Below are 12,039 nucleotides of genomic sequence, written 5' to 3' on the forward strand. Positions count from 1 at the left end.
CTGAGCTCTTTTTCTCTTGCTTCCCTTGCCCTAGAATTCCTGGTGGGGACACATTTTTACTTTACACTCAGCTGGATGCTCAAGAAAAATTCCCTACGTCATCCCCAATCCCCGTGGCCTCCTGCTGCTTTTACAAAGGTTTAAAAACATTAAGTTACACCCTTACAAAAGGCAGCACATGGATGCTTTTGCAAAGCCAAAAAACCCCTTCAGGACCCACAGAAGTCATGTTGTCTTTTAGCAGTTCTGTGTGAGCACATAATTAAGAGCATTTTTAATAGTAAGCAGCTCCCAGGTGTGCAGATGCCCAGAGAGAGTGAACAGATTTTCACAACAGGATTTATTCAGTGCATGCTCTGGAGATGCACAGGACAGAATAATGGCCTTCAGGTCATCCTCCACCTCATGTGTAAGAAATGAAAGGTTGCAATGACCAGAGCAGGGTCTGCATCTCCCCATTTTCTTCCTTCCATCTGTCTGCACAGCTTGGCACATATTTAACAGACCTGACTGGGAATCCTCAGGTGAAGGGAGGAGAGACAAACAAAAATAAAACACAGTGGCCCAGACAATGCCAGTGGTCCTGCAACAGGCCCAGGAGCCACCAATAACCTCCAGCAGTGTCACTTGTACCTCTGAAGCTCAGATTGTACCAACACAAGTGGGGACTTGTTCTCCTTGACCACACACACACAAGTTACACATCAAGAGGAATCTGTATCTAAGTTCAAATACACTGAAATTATGCAAAGAATGAAGCCATGCAGGGAAAAGCTACATGAAGGAGCTGGTGGCCCCTCTCAGCTCTGAAGGTTTCTCTTCTGTGTGTGCACACAGGTGCAGGCACAGGCGTAAAATGAATCTTGGGAGGAGGCAAGGGCTGCAGAATGGAGGAGGAGAGGGGAGAACAGCTGGGCAGTACTGGCCAGAGCTCCACCAGAACCAGGAGGAAACAGAAATCCTCAATTCTGTTTGGACAAGAAGGGAAAGAGGTAACACTTGTCCAAAATTGAGACAGATACATTGGGAAAGAAAAGAGCATTTCTGCTGGGAAAAACCACCAAAGCCAACCACTGTGTCTCATCTACAAACACCAAAGCCAACCACCATGTCTCATTGTCCCCAAGTCACCCTGCTGTCCCCAGGGTCAGGCTGTGGCAGGGCCTGCCAACCACATGGGCAGATGGGTGGGAGAGCTCAACCCTTCCAGCCTGGAAATTGAACAGAAGCCAGGAAAAAGGAGAAGCATCCAAGGTCACCAGCGTTATGGCAAACACCCTCCTGCCCTCAGGTCTCCTCAGGAAGGGGACAAAGCTCCCCCAGCATCAGCTGCCCTTGGCTCTCTGGGGCTGCAGCAGAGCAGGCAGCACAAGGAGGGAGCACAGGAATTGTCCAAGGAGCTCCTGAGCCTGCCAGGGCTGTGGAACAACCAGCGCTGACAAAAGCCTTGGTGAGGGTGCAGGGAGAGCTGAGGAAGACCCTTCAGAGCAGAAGGCCCACCAGGATGGCACTGGGGAGGAGGAGGAAGAGTGAAAAGCCCAGGCAGGTACTGGGGGCTCCTCCTTTGGGTGGATCCACGCTTGTCTGGTCCGAGTTTGTCTCCAGTTCTGTGTCCAGGGCACCTGCTGGAAGAAGAGAGGAGAATGTGGGGTTAGAGGGGAGGATCTGGCAGAGGAGAAGCTCCCACTCATGCAGGTGTGCCATGACGTGCTCCGTGAGGCAGCAGAGCTCTGCCCAGGGAAGCTGTGCGTTAGTGGGAGCAGGCTGTGAACGGGACCATGCTGCAGGGACGGGACATCCAACAGCCCCTCAGGGTTAGAGCAGAGTGAGGGAAAGGCTTGGTGCCACATACAAGAGGAGGATCCGAAGGACCAGTGTGACACTGCTCCTCCCAAGCCCTCTCCATGCTGCTTGGGGATCCCTGAATGTCCGAGTGTCCATGCCAGGGCAAACTCCACGGTCGCCTTACCTGAGAGGGAGGTCTGGAAATGGGGGCTTGGCCCTTTTTTGTCTTTGGAGGATGATGTTAAGCGCAAGAACGTGGGCTCTTCAGGGCTGAGGACCATGGACTTGGAGGGGGTTATGAGCTCATCTCTATTGGAACCTAGCTTCATCTCTGGAGCAGCTTGGCTGAGGGATGGAGATGGGCTGGGAAAGGCTGATTTCTCCTCCCCATGCTCTTTGACACCTTTCTTTATTTCTGGGACTGATCTGGGGCTGAAGGCCGTGCCCATGCTTTCTAACAAGGCTGGATCCTCTGTAGTGAAGGAGCTAAGAGGCTCTCCAGTGTCTGCCTCTGGAGATACTTTATAATCTGGGTCTAAGGTGGGCTCAAAGGAAAGAGTGATCTTGGCTGCCTCAGTGGGATCAGGCCTTTCTGGTTCTGGCTTTGTGGTTGTGGCAGTTTTCAGTTGTGTCTTTGCTGTTGTGGCAGGTGCTAGTGTGGTAGCAGCAGGTGCTGGCTTGGCTGTGGTGGATGTTGGGGTGGTGGGTGTTGGTTTGGCTGTGGCTGCAGCAAGTTTTGGCTTAGCTGCAGTTGGGGTGGATTTTGGTGTGGTGGGTGTTGGCTTGGCCATAGTTGTGGTGGGGTTTGGTGTGGTGGGTGTTGGTTTGGTGGTGGTTGTGGTGGGTGTTGGTTTGGTGGTGATGGTGGTGGTTGTGGTGGGGTTTGTTGAGGTGGGTATTAGTTTGGTGGTGGTTGTGGTGGGTGTTGGTTTGGTGGTAGTGGTGGTGGTTGTGGCGGGTGCTGGTTTGGTGGTGGGTGTTGGTTTGGTGGTAGTGTTTGCTGTGGTGGGTTTCAGGGGGGTGGGTGTTGATTTGGTGGTAGTGATGGTTGTTGGCTTAGTGGCAGTGGTTGTTAGGCTGGGTTTTGGTGTGGTGGGTGTTGGCCTGGCCACCGTTGAGGTGGGCTTTGGCTTGGCTGCAGTGCTGGTGGCTGCTGGCACGGTGGGTTTTGGCCTGGCTGGGGTTGTTGTTGGGACTGTGCTGGCAGGTTTTGGCTTGGCTGTGCTGAAGGGTGCCTGTGCTGGGGGCTTGGGCTTGGCTGTGGTAGACACTGGTTTTGTGGGCTCAGATTTGGCTGTGGTGGACACTGGTGAGGGTTCAGGTTTTGCTGTGGTGTGTACTGGTGTTGTAGGAACTGGTTTGGCTGTGGTTGACACTGGTGTGGGTTCTGGTTCAACTGTGGTGTGAACTGGTGCTGTGGGCTCAGGTTTGGCTTTAGGCTCTGGTTTGGCTGTGGCTGAGGATTGAGGTTTGGCTGTGGGTTCAGGTTTGGCTGTGGGTTCAGGTTTGGCTGTGGGTTCAGGTTTGGCTGTGGGCTCTGATTTGGCTGTGGGCTCTGTTTTGGCTGTGGGTTCAGGTTTGGCTGTGGGCTCTGTTTTGGCTGTGGGCTCTGGTTTGGCTGTGGGTTCAAGTTTGGCTGTGGGTTCTGTTTTGGCTGTGGGTTCAGGTTTGGCTGTGGGTTCAGATTTGGCTGTGGGCTCTGTTTTGGCTGTGGATGAGGGTTCTGTTTTGGCAGTGGGTTCTGTTTTGGCTGTGGGTTCAGGTTTGGCTGTGGGCTCTGGTTTGGCTGAGGGTTCAGGTTTGGCTGTGGGCTCTGGTTTGGCTGTGCCTGGGGTGGATGGCCTTGCCTTTGTTGTCACAGAGGCCGGAGTGGTCTCTTCTACAACGAGTTCTGGTGAGAGATGAAAAGTGCCGTGGGTTAGGGCTGGCTCAGCTCATCTCAATGGATTCCCTGCACGGAGCAGGACCAGCAGAAACCAACGAGGGGCTGAAACAGCAGCTGACCCCTCTCAGGTCACTCGGGGCCATCCCCCACTCTGGGGTTCCCAGCCTGGAGACATCTCATGGCCCTCACAACCTCCTGCCATGCAAGGGGCAAATAATGCTGCCTAACAGGGCACAAGCCCCTCCTTATCTTGAGGTAGTTGTCCTGTCTCATGGTTCAGCTCTGGAACTGCAGTTCCTGACAGCTCTGGGAGGGTTCAGAGCTCAGACCAGCCCAGGGTCTCAGTCCCAACATCCCCCCCAGGGCCATGCATGGCTCTGCTCACTCACCACACAGGTTGTTCACACAGACTGTGCCCCTGGGACACATTTCACATGATGGTCCTTCCACGTAGGGCTTCTTGCCTTTCATGTTACCCCTGGAAGCAGAAAATGCCAAGATAAAGAACGTTGTAGTGTGATGTAATAGCCTGTTTCAGTCATCCAGGTTCCTTCCCCAGGTGTGCCAACAACCTCTCCCTTCCCCTCCCTTGCCCCTGCTGAGTGCTGTCCCTCAGTCTTGGCATCCCAGCAAGGGTGTTGTGTGATTAGCGAAGTTCAAAAGATGCCTCTCAGCCCTGGGGACACTGGGCCATCCAGGTGTCATTTGTCCCCTGAGACTTTCCCCCCCTTACCTGGTTGATGGGATGTCGCAGACATATTTTCATTAAAAATCCTTTCTTAGGATTTTTCTTCCTGAGAAGCTGAGAAGCCTCAGGAACAAAATGTAAACAATGGTTATCTGCTGCTGTGGAATGCAACAGGTGGATCTGTGACTGGTCCATGTTGGATGTTTATAATTAATGGCCAATCACAGCCCAGTTAGCTTGGACTCTCTGACCAAGACACAAACCTTTATTATTCATTCCTTTCTATTCTTAGCTTAGCTAGCCTTCTGAAATGAAACTTTTCCTTCTATTCTTTAGTATGTTTTTAATGTAATATATATATCATAAAATAGTAAATCAAATCTTCTGAAACATGGAGTCAGATCCTCGTCTCTTCCCTCACCTGAAAGCCCCTGTGAACACGGTCACAGTAGGACCCCTACCCCTTCCCTGCCCCTCTCCCTGGGGTTCAAAGACACAGAAACCACGGGGTTCTTTGTTCTGTTGGAATGCCAAGGCTGACGGACAGCACTCAGCAAGGGGCAAGGGAGGGGAAGGGAGAGGTTGTCGGCACACCCGGGAAAGAACCGGGACAATCGAGACAGGCCACTGCATCACACTGCAACAAAAGGAGACATGAGGAAAGGGGAAACACCCATCCCAGAGAGGGGGCTGATTCAGCTGGGATATCTCAGCCAAGGCAAAACTTGGGATTAATGTAGAAAACAGGTCTTGGTCTCCTGCCACGGCCTGTCAGGGCTGTTTACTCACCAGCCTGACCCCAAGGCAGATAAAGCCAGGGCAGACAACTCTGGGGAATGAGCAGATCCCTGACCCCCCTTAGAACAGAGCAGGAGATGGACATTGGGACAGGGAATTCTGTCTCACTTCTGCTCCAGACCCCAGGAGGGTCTGCAGCCACCGGCCACCCTTGGTGCTCTCAGCAGCTCCAAGCCAGTGGTGCCAAGGCTGGTCCCAGGGCTGGGAAGGAGGTACCCAGCTCTCCTCCCACATCCAACCCTTCCTGCTGCTGCAAAAGGGCAAAAGGCACCCAGGGAATGGCTGCTGCCAGCTGGGAAGAACCAGGCCCAGGGCAGGGGAGAGGTTGTACCCTCAGCTACTGCCACCTCAGCCTTGAGCAGCTCTTGGGGAAGAAGGTCCTTCCCTGGGTGTGTTCCAGGAGCTGAACCAGCACTCAGAGTCACAATAATGGGCCGGGATCTCCAGACAACCCTTCCTTAGCCTGGGACCAACCCAAGATAACAGCAGCATTATTTGGAACTTCTATTTCTGACCAAGGACAAACCCTGCTGTGACATGAGGGCATTTCCAGCACAGAAACCCCACTGAGATGCACCAATCCATGCAGGGGCTGGGACTTACGGGGGATAATAGTTGCAGACCAGCAGGTGCATGTTCTCTGTTTCAATCCCATCAATCTTCTCACAGAAATGTGCCCCGCAGCCGATCTGATGTGTGCTTGACCAGACCACCTAAGGCAAAGACCAGGGTGGAGGTGAGGGAATTTGGTGAAAGCAATGTCCCCTGGCCTTAAAGGCTGCTCCAAAGACATCCTCACCCCACAGAGTATGCCCCACATCCCATATCCCCATGTTACTTTGGCATTCAGGATCCACCACTGTCACCCTGATTTTTTAAAGATTTTTCTAAGCCTTCTGATGTTGACATTCTTGTAGCGAACTTTCTCACACACTTTCTGTAAATAACTCATTGTTTTGCATTCCCTTATGGAAGAGGAGAAAGTTGATGGACTGTTGGTTTGTCCAGTGTCATTGGAGAGGTGGCACTGCCACCCTCCAATCCACTGGCACTTTTGGAAAACTATAAATGTTGGAGTCACAAAATAAACTTCTCTTTTATTCTTTACCTTGAGAACAGCAGTGTGTGTGCTTGTGTTCTTTTGTGCGCTATAACAACACACCACCATCTCTGCTCCTACCCAGACTGTGAAGAAACACTCAGACTTCATCTTTCTGAGAAAATCCTTCACCCAGCTCTGCTGAGCAGCCACCCCTGCACCCCAGCAGCTGTACCTGGGTGTAGTGGCCACACATCTGCCCGGGGACACACGTGGATGTTGTGAAGTTGTAGAATTTCTCTTCCCCATTCCAGTCTTCCACGGCGAATTCCAGTTCCAGCGTTGGGGCCATGGCAAAGAGGTTTTCTCCCCGTCGGCCTCTCTCCTTGTTGTGGTCCCAGATGCATTTCTCTGCATAGGATTGAGCAAGGGCCTCCAGCTCCTTGTCCCAGGTCTGAAAGGAGCTTGGAGTCAGCACACAGGGAGGGACACTGGGCTCTCCAACAGGAACAAGGCACCCACCAAGGACCCCTGCCCTGTCTGGCCAAAGTTTCCCCATTCATGAAGAAAATTCAAACCCCTGCCCAACACAGTCCTCAGGAGAGGGGAACTCCACGATCAATCCCAGTACAAAATGAACCTTGGCTTATGGGTCAAACAGGAGAACTCTCACAACCTCTCCTGGAGCTCATCTAACACCATCATGGAGCATCCTCAACTCAGCATGGAGAAACCATGAAGTCATGGAAGAAAGAAGGAAACCCACTGTGGGTCACACCAGAGGGGTCTGGGGCCATCCCTCCTCACCCAGGGTGGGGACAGGAGGGGAAGGGGACACATCTCTCCTGGCAGCTGAACAAAGCCTGGGAGCACAGGCTCCTGGAAACATCATCTGTTTGTCTGGAACTGAGATGTGGCCGCCAGCCAGGAGCCCCGACACCAGCTGAGCCCCCGGCCACAGGGATGTGCAGGAGGAGGACAAGGAGGAGGAGGAGAGCTTTTCTCACAGGGGGAAATCCTTTTCTCATATGGAGAATCCTGCACTGCAGCTCTTTGGACCATCCTTGATGGAGAGAGCAGCTTGGCCCTGCAAACAGAGTCCTGGGGGAACCTGGACAGAGCCAGAGCTGGATCCAAAAGGTGCCAGACAGGAGGACATGGCACCACTGGGCTGTTGAGGGGATGAGGACAGGCCTGAAGGCACTGGGGGAGGAAACACCTGGATGGGACACAGAGTGTTGGTTCAGCTCCCACCATGGCCCCAAGCCACGCTGACAGAGACCCAATTTGGGGAGCACACACCCCTCTCCCTCTGGCACAGAGCTGGGCTCCATAAACGGGGACTCACACCTGCAGATTTGCCTCATTAGCAAAGGGGCTTTAGGCTACAGATTCCCCCCCTTCAACTAAATATTTCCAAAGCAAGCAGCCCCATGTCGCCAAAGGAAGCACGGAGTGACCTCAGCCAGGCACAGTGCCACGGCAGCAGGTGAATCCAGAGCAAACTCAGCCCAAGCAAAGGTCCCAGGAGGGAGGTGAGGACGGTGTTCTCATGGAAAACCTCTGCTGAGGAATCGTCAGGGCTGCTGTGAGCTAAACATTTGCTGGGCTTCAAAAGGAAAAAGCCTTTGGCCCCGGACCAAGAGCAGGTCCTGAGTCTTCAAGCAGGAGCAGAAGCTGCAGAGGGAGCATCTCAAAGCACAGAGGCTGCAATCAAAGATTCAGCCAGGAGCAGCCCCCACAGGTTTGGAATTGACTTAAGGACCCTGAGAGATCACTTCCCTCAGGTTTTCTCTAAGACTTTGGCTCCAAAGCTGTGATACTCTGAGTTTGCTGTGCCTGGTGGATTCCATGGGATCACAGTGCTGAGGGTTCTGGCTCTGTCCCCTTTGATTCTGCAGTCACTGATCAGGTGTCCTCTCCCTGTGTTTAACTTTTTGCTTCTTCTAATTGTTAAGCTCCCATTTGCCAGCCCAAAAAGATTTTACTTATTCTGGGCAACTTCTGGGCCAGGCAGGGAGGTGTCCTCCAAGCACACTGCGACCCAAAGAGGAAAGGACTCCAACTCTCCATAATAAACAATTGTCCTTCTCTGTGGGATTTGCAAACAGTGAGGAAAAATCACATGTGGTGCAAGATAAAACTTCATAGCCAAGTTCTAATCAAATCAAGAGTCTCAGCAAGAGAAAAAGCAGCAGCAGCACCAAGCTTGTTTTAGGTCCTACTACAGGTCCCACTGATGACCTGACTTGATTTCCCCAAGCAAAATAGGGGATCCTGCATCTCTAAGACACCAAGTCATGGTGAGGATTAGGAGTGTGATGAGCCCAAATAACTGAAAGACCTTGACTGACAAGTTGACATTCCCTCCAAAAGATAAAAGTACCTTCACCTGCAAAGGCAAATACAGAGCAGTGTGTGATGTCCCACACAGCAGGATTCCCCCACCACTCTTGGCAATGACCATGGCCAAGTCTCCAGGTCATGGCACCTGCTCATGGCAGGGTCTCACCTGCCCTTCCTGCCATCACAGGGAGCTCCAGCAGGCACGCCTGTGAGTGAGAGCTGCACCACTCTCATGGAAGAGCATCTGGGGACTCACATCACGCTTAGGAACTTCCAGAAAATGATCAAAGACAACTCCAAAGGTAAAGGAAACTCTTCTCTTTAGAGGCAGCTTTGGAAACCCTTCCATTAACACCTGCTTGTAACCCTACAGGAGAATTGCTCTGCCTCCCCTAAGGAACTCCCTGACCCCTCCTTGCATTAAGATCAAGCCTTGGACCACACAAACACCCCAATATTCCTCTCTAATAAAAGCCACTTACCATCTTCATCATAGCCTGGGCAGGAGGAGAGACCTGGGAGCGATATTTATTATGCTCATCCACGATGATCTTCTTTTCTTCATCACTCAGGCACCAGCTCAGCTCCAGCACTGAGAGCACCAGGAGAACGGGAGGAAGACCTGAGCTCAGCATTGTGCAGGCAGCTTCTGCTCTCAGCAGCCCACGGCTCTGGCAGTCGGATTTAAAGCACCTCCCAAAAGCCAGGAACACCCAACAGCTTGAAGACAGGGGAGGAAATGTATTTATTAGAGTTTTGGAGCCATGCAGAACACACCCATCTCACATATCGGCCTTGATGGAGAGGCAGCAGTGCCAACGACCACGCAGGGTCCTCTCCCTGGGACAGACCCTGTTCCTGAATCCCAATCCCTGGATTGGCATTGCTCATCCAAACCTCTGCTGCTCCAAACCTCAGCCATCCCCTGAGCCCTCAGTTACGGGTCGTCTCCTCCACCTCCTGCTCCATTTCTCTTAATCTCTAACAACAATCCCACAGCATTTGACAAAGCCCTGTTTCCACACTGGTCTTCCCCCTGCCTGGAACGCAGCTGCGTTAGAAACAAAGGCAGCAGGATGCAATTGCTGAGAGCAGTTTGCAGCACAGCAACTCCCCAGGCAGAGGCAGAGCCCAGGTCTGTGATGGGGGGACAGCATTTGGCAGCTGAGGAACAGCCCCAGCCTGCTGGGAACAGGGGCAAGCTGAGGGTGATGCCTCTGCCCTGAACCATCAGCACAGGGGAGAGCAGGAGAGGAAGAACAGGGTACAGAGCTGAAATTGCCCCAAATAGGAGAGCTGGGAGTCTGGCTGGAATATCCAAACCATGGCTCGGCGGGGCCAGGCTGTGCTCCCTCCTCAGACACCGGGGGGTTCCGCACCGTGTCCCGCAGACACCCGGGGGGTTCCGCACCGTGTCCCGCAGACATCTGGGGGGTTTCACACCCGTGTCCCGCAGCCCCCGAGCCGGAGCGGGTCTGGCCGAGCCCCCCGGGCTGCTCCAGCCCCGGTTCCCATCTGTGATTGTGCAAGCGCCCGGCCCGGCTCCAGCAGCTCCGCAGGGATCGCGGAGGATCAGCGGGTGGGCAGCTCTGAGAGCCGAGCCAAGCTCATCGCAGCCCCGGCTCTGCCTCCCCTCCCCTCCCCAGGCAACGCTCTGTCGGTTCTCCTCCGGTTTTGGGCCACACGGGTCACCTCTCTCACCACAACAGCTCTGCTGCTGCCCCTCAGCTCTCTGAGCTCTGTGTGTTCCTTTGTCCTTCACTAGCTCTGGGGTCAGCCATGCCCTCAATTGTCCAGGAATTCCTGCAAGTGGGGTCTGAGGCCAAGCTCTCACCAGGTCTTCAACTCAGATGGTAAAACCAGAGATCCCCATGTACTGCTAAGGCAAATCTGTCTCTTGATGGAGACACCTGCACACATTTGTTGTTTGATCTCTGGAGACCTGGAGAAACGTCTAGAAAACATCAACACAGGCTTCAGCTCCTGCTGGCCAGCTCACCATGGCCTGGCTTACAAGGAACAAGGCAGTGCTGAGAATTTAAAGTCATGGAATGGTTTGGGTTGGGAAGAACCTCAGAGCTCATCTCATTCCAACCCCTCTGCCATGAGCAGGACACCTTCCACTAGTGCAGATGCTGGTCTCCCCAAAGGTGATGTGGGGATGCAGGACCAAGCTCCCCATAGCCCCTGGCACTACAGCTCCCTGGCTGAACCCTGCAGGAGATAACGTGGCCACAAGGATGAAGGAAATTGGGATACACAGAGCTTGTGGGGAAGAGCAAACAGCCCTGGAGGAGTCATTACCAGGGCATGTGGCTCGTGGGGAAACGTGAGTAAGAGCTGATGCCTCTGGCAAGTGCAGGGCAGCTGCCAAAGGGGTGCAGGGCCATTTCTCAATCCCAACCTGCTCTGACAGCTTCTTCTGGAGCCAGTGTCTGAAGCATCAAGATTAGCAGTGCAAGGCCCAAGCCCCACCCTGGAGCTGACACTCGTGTCCAGCCGGCATTAGGTAAGTGTGTGTGGAATGTGGGATGCAGCTTTCCTTCTGCTCACTCAAGGAACAGCCCGTCCCCCACCCCTGGAGCAGCAGCCACTGCATGGGGACAGGGACAGGAGCCACACACCCGCACCTGACAGGCTCTGCTGGCTCCAAGAGGCCCCACTGTGCAGCACAGAAGTGACCAAGGCTGGGTTTCTATTGACTCACATCTCCAGCAGGGCTGGCCAGTGTCTAACAGGCTCCTGCTCTGCTTTGGGAGTAACAGGATCTCTCTTTTCTCCCTACTCACACAGACTTATGAGTTCTGGAGGAGTTAGTCATCTTCCACACTATTTATCCATTAATCCACTCTATTATTTAAAAATGCTGAGACACAAGTGTTGATGGGGAATTTCCCTGAGCTGGGCAGGATAACAGTGGGGTATTATCCAAACCAGTTCAGTGAGTGCTAGGGGGAGCTGAGATGAGGGAGGCCACGGTGAGACACCTCATCTGCGACTCATCCAATTGTGTCTGTCACCACAATGCCTTGACAGCTGCAGGAACAGCCCATTCCCACCCAGTTCCACCTCAGCAAGTCACCAGGAACATCAGGCTCTCTAGGGAGGTCCCAGCTCCTGCAGCCTTTCCAAGGAGCTGTAAAACTGGAGCTCAAGATGAGGAAAACGACCTCATCAGGGCTCACTTGGAGCTCTTTGGCCAAGGTATCAAAACCTCCCCTTGGTCATCCCAGTTTTGCCATCGTGGGTTTCCCACCCTGGCAGTGCAGAAGGTGTGAGCACCACTCCCCTCTGGCAGCTGAAGACAGGAGCTACTCTGGAAGCTGTGCTGCAAACTGGAGCTTGGCAGATTTGGCCAAAATAGATTCCTTAGTCCCAGAAGAACTGCCCTCCTGTTTTAGTTTTGCAGATGGTTCCAATGGCCTGGAAACAGGCCCTGGGATGGAGGGAACCCAGCAGGGGAGGTTGATAAAGAAGCCAGGCCTCACAAACACCACA

The 12,039-nt window shown here is 53.4% G+C and overlaps 1 protein-coding gene across 3 annotated transcripts; it reads right to left on the minus strand.

Moving 5' to 3' along the window:
• Positions 1-325: 325 nt before the first annotated feature.
• Positions 326-9,261, minus strand: LOC132083282 (peptidase inhibitor 16-like). 3 transcript variants are annotated; one of them, XM_059487910.1, is made up of 7 exons: positions 9,024-9,261; positions 6,431-6,649; positions 5,760-5,869; positions 4,060-4,148; positions 3,569-3,676; positions 1,970-3,496; positions 326-1,625 (listed from the first exon to the last, which is right to left on the minus strand). In XM_059487910.1, exons 1-7 carry the CDS (start codon positions 9,174-9,176, stop codon positions 1,483-1,485), a joined length of 2,349 nt encoding a protein of 782 aa, XP_059343893.1. In that variant the 5' UTR covers positions 9,177-9,261; the 3' UTR covers positions 326-1,482. The 3 variants fall into 3 exon arrangements, with proteins under 3 accessions (XP_059343893.1, XP_059343892.1, XP_059343891.1); XM_059487909.1 differs by having other exon boundaries at positions 326-1,622; positions 1,970-3,676; XM_059487908.1 differs by having other exon boundaries at positions 1,970-3,676.
• Positions 9,262-12,039: the final 2,778 nt, after the last annotated feature.

This window comes from Ammospiza nelsoni, chromosome 23 (genome assembly GCF_027579445.1).
Source record: "Ammospiza nelsoni isolate bAmmNel1 chromosome 23, bAmmNel1.pri, whole genome shotgun sequence".
Classification (NCBI taxonomy): Eukaryota; Metazoa; Chordata; class Aves; order Passeriformes; family Passerellidae; genus Ammospiza; species Ammospiza nelsoni.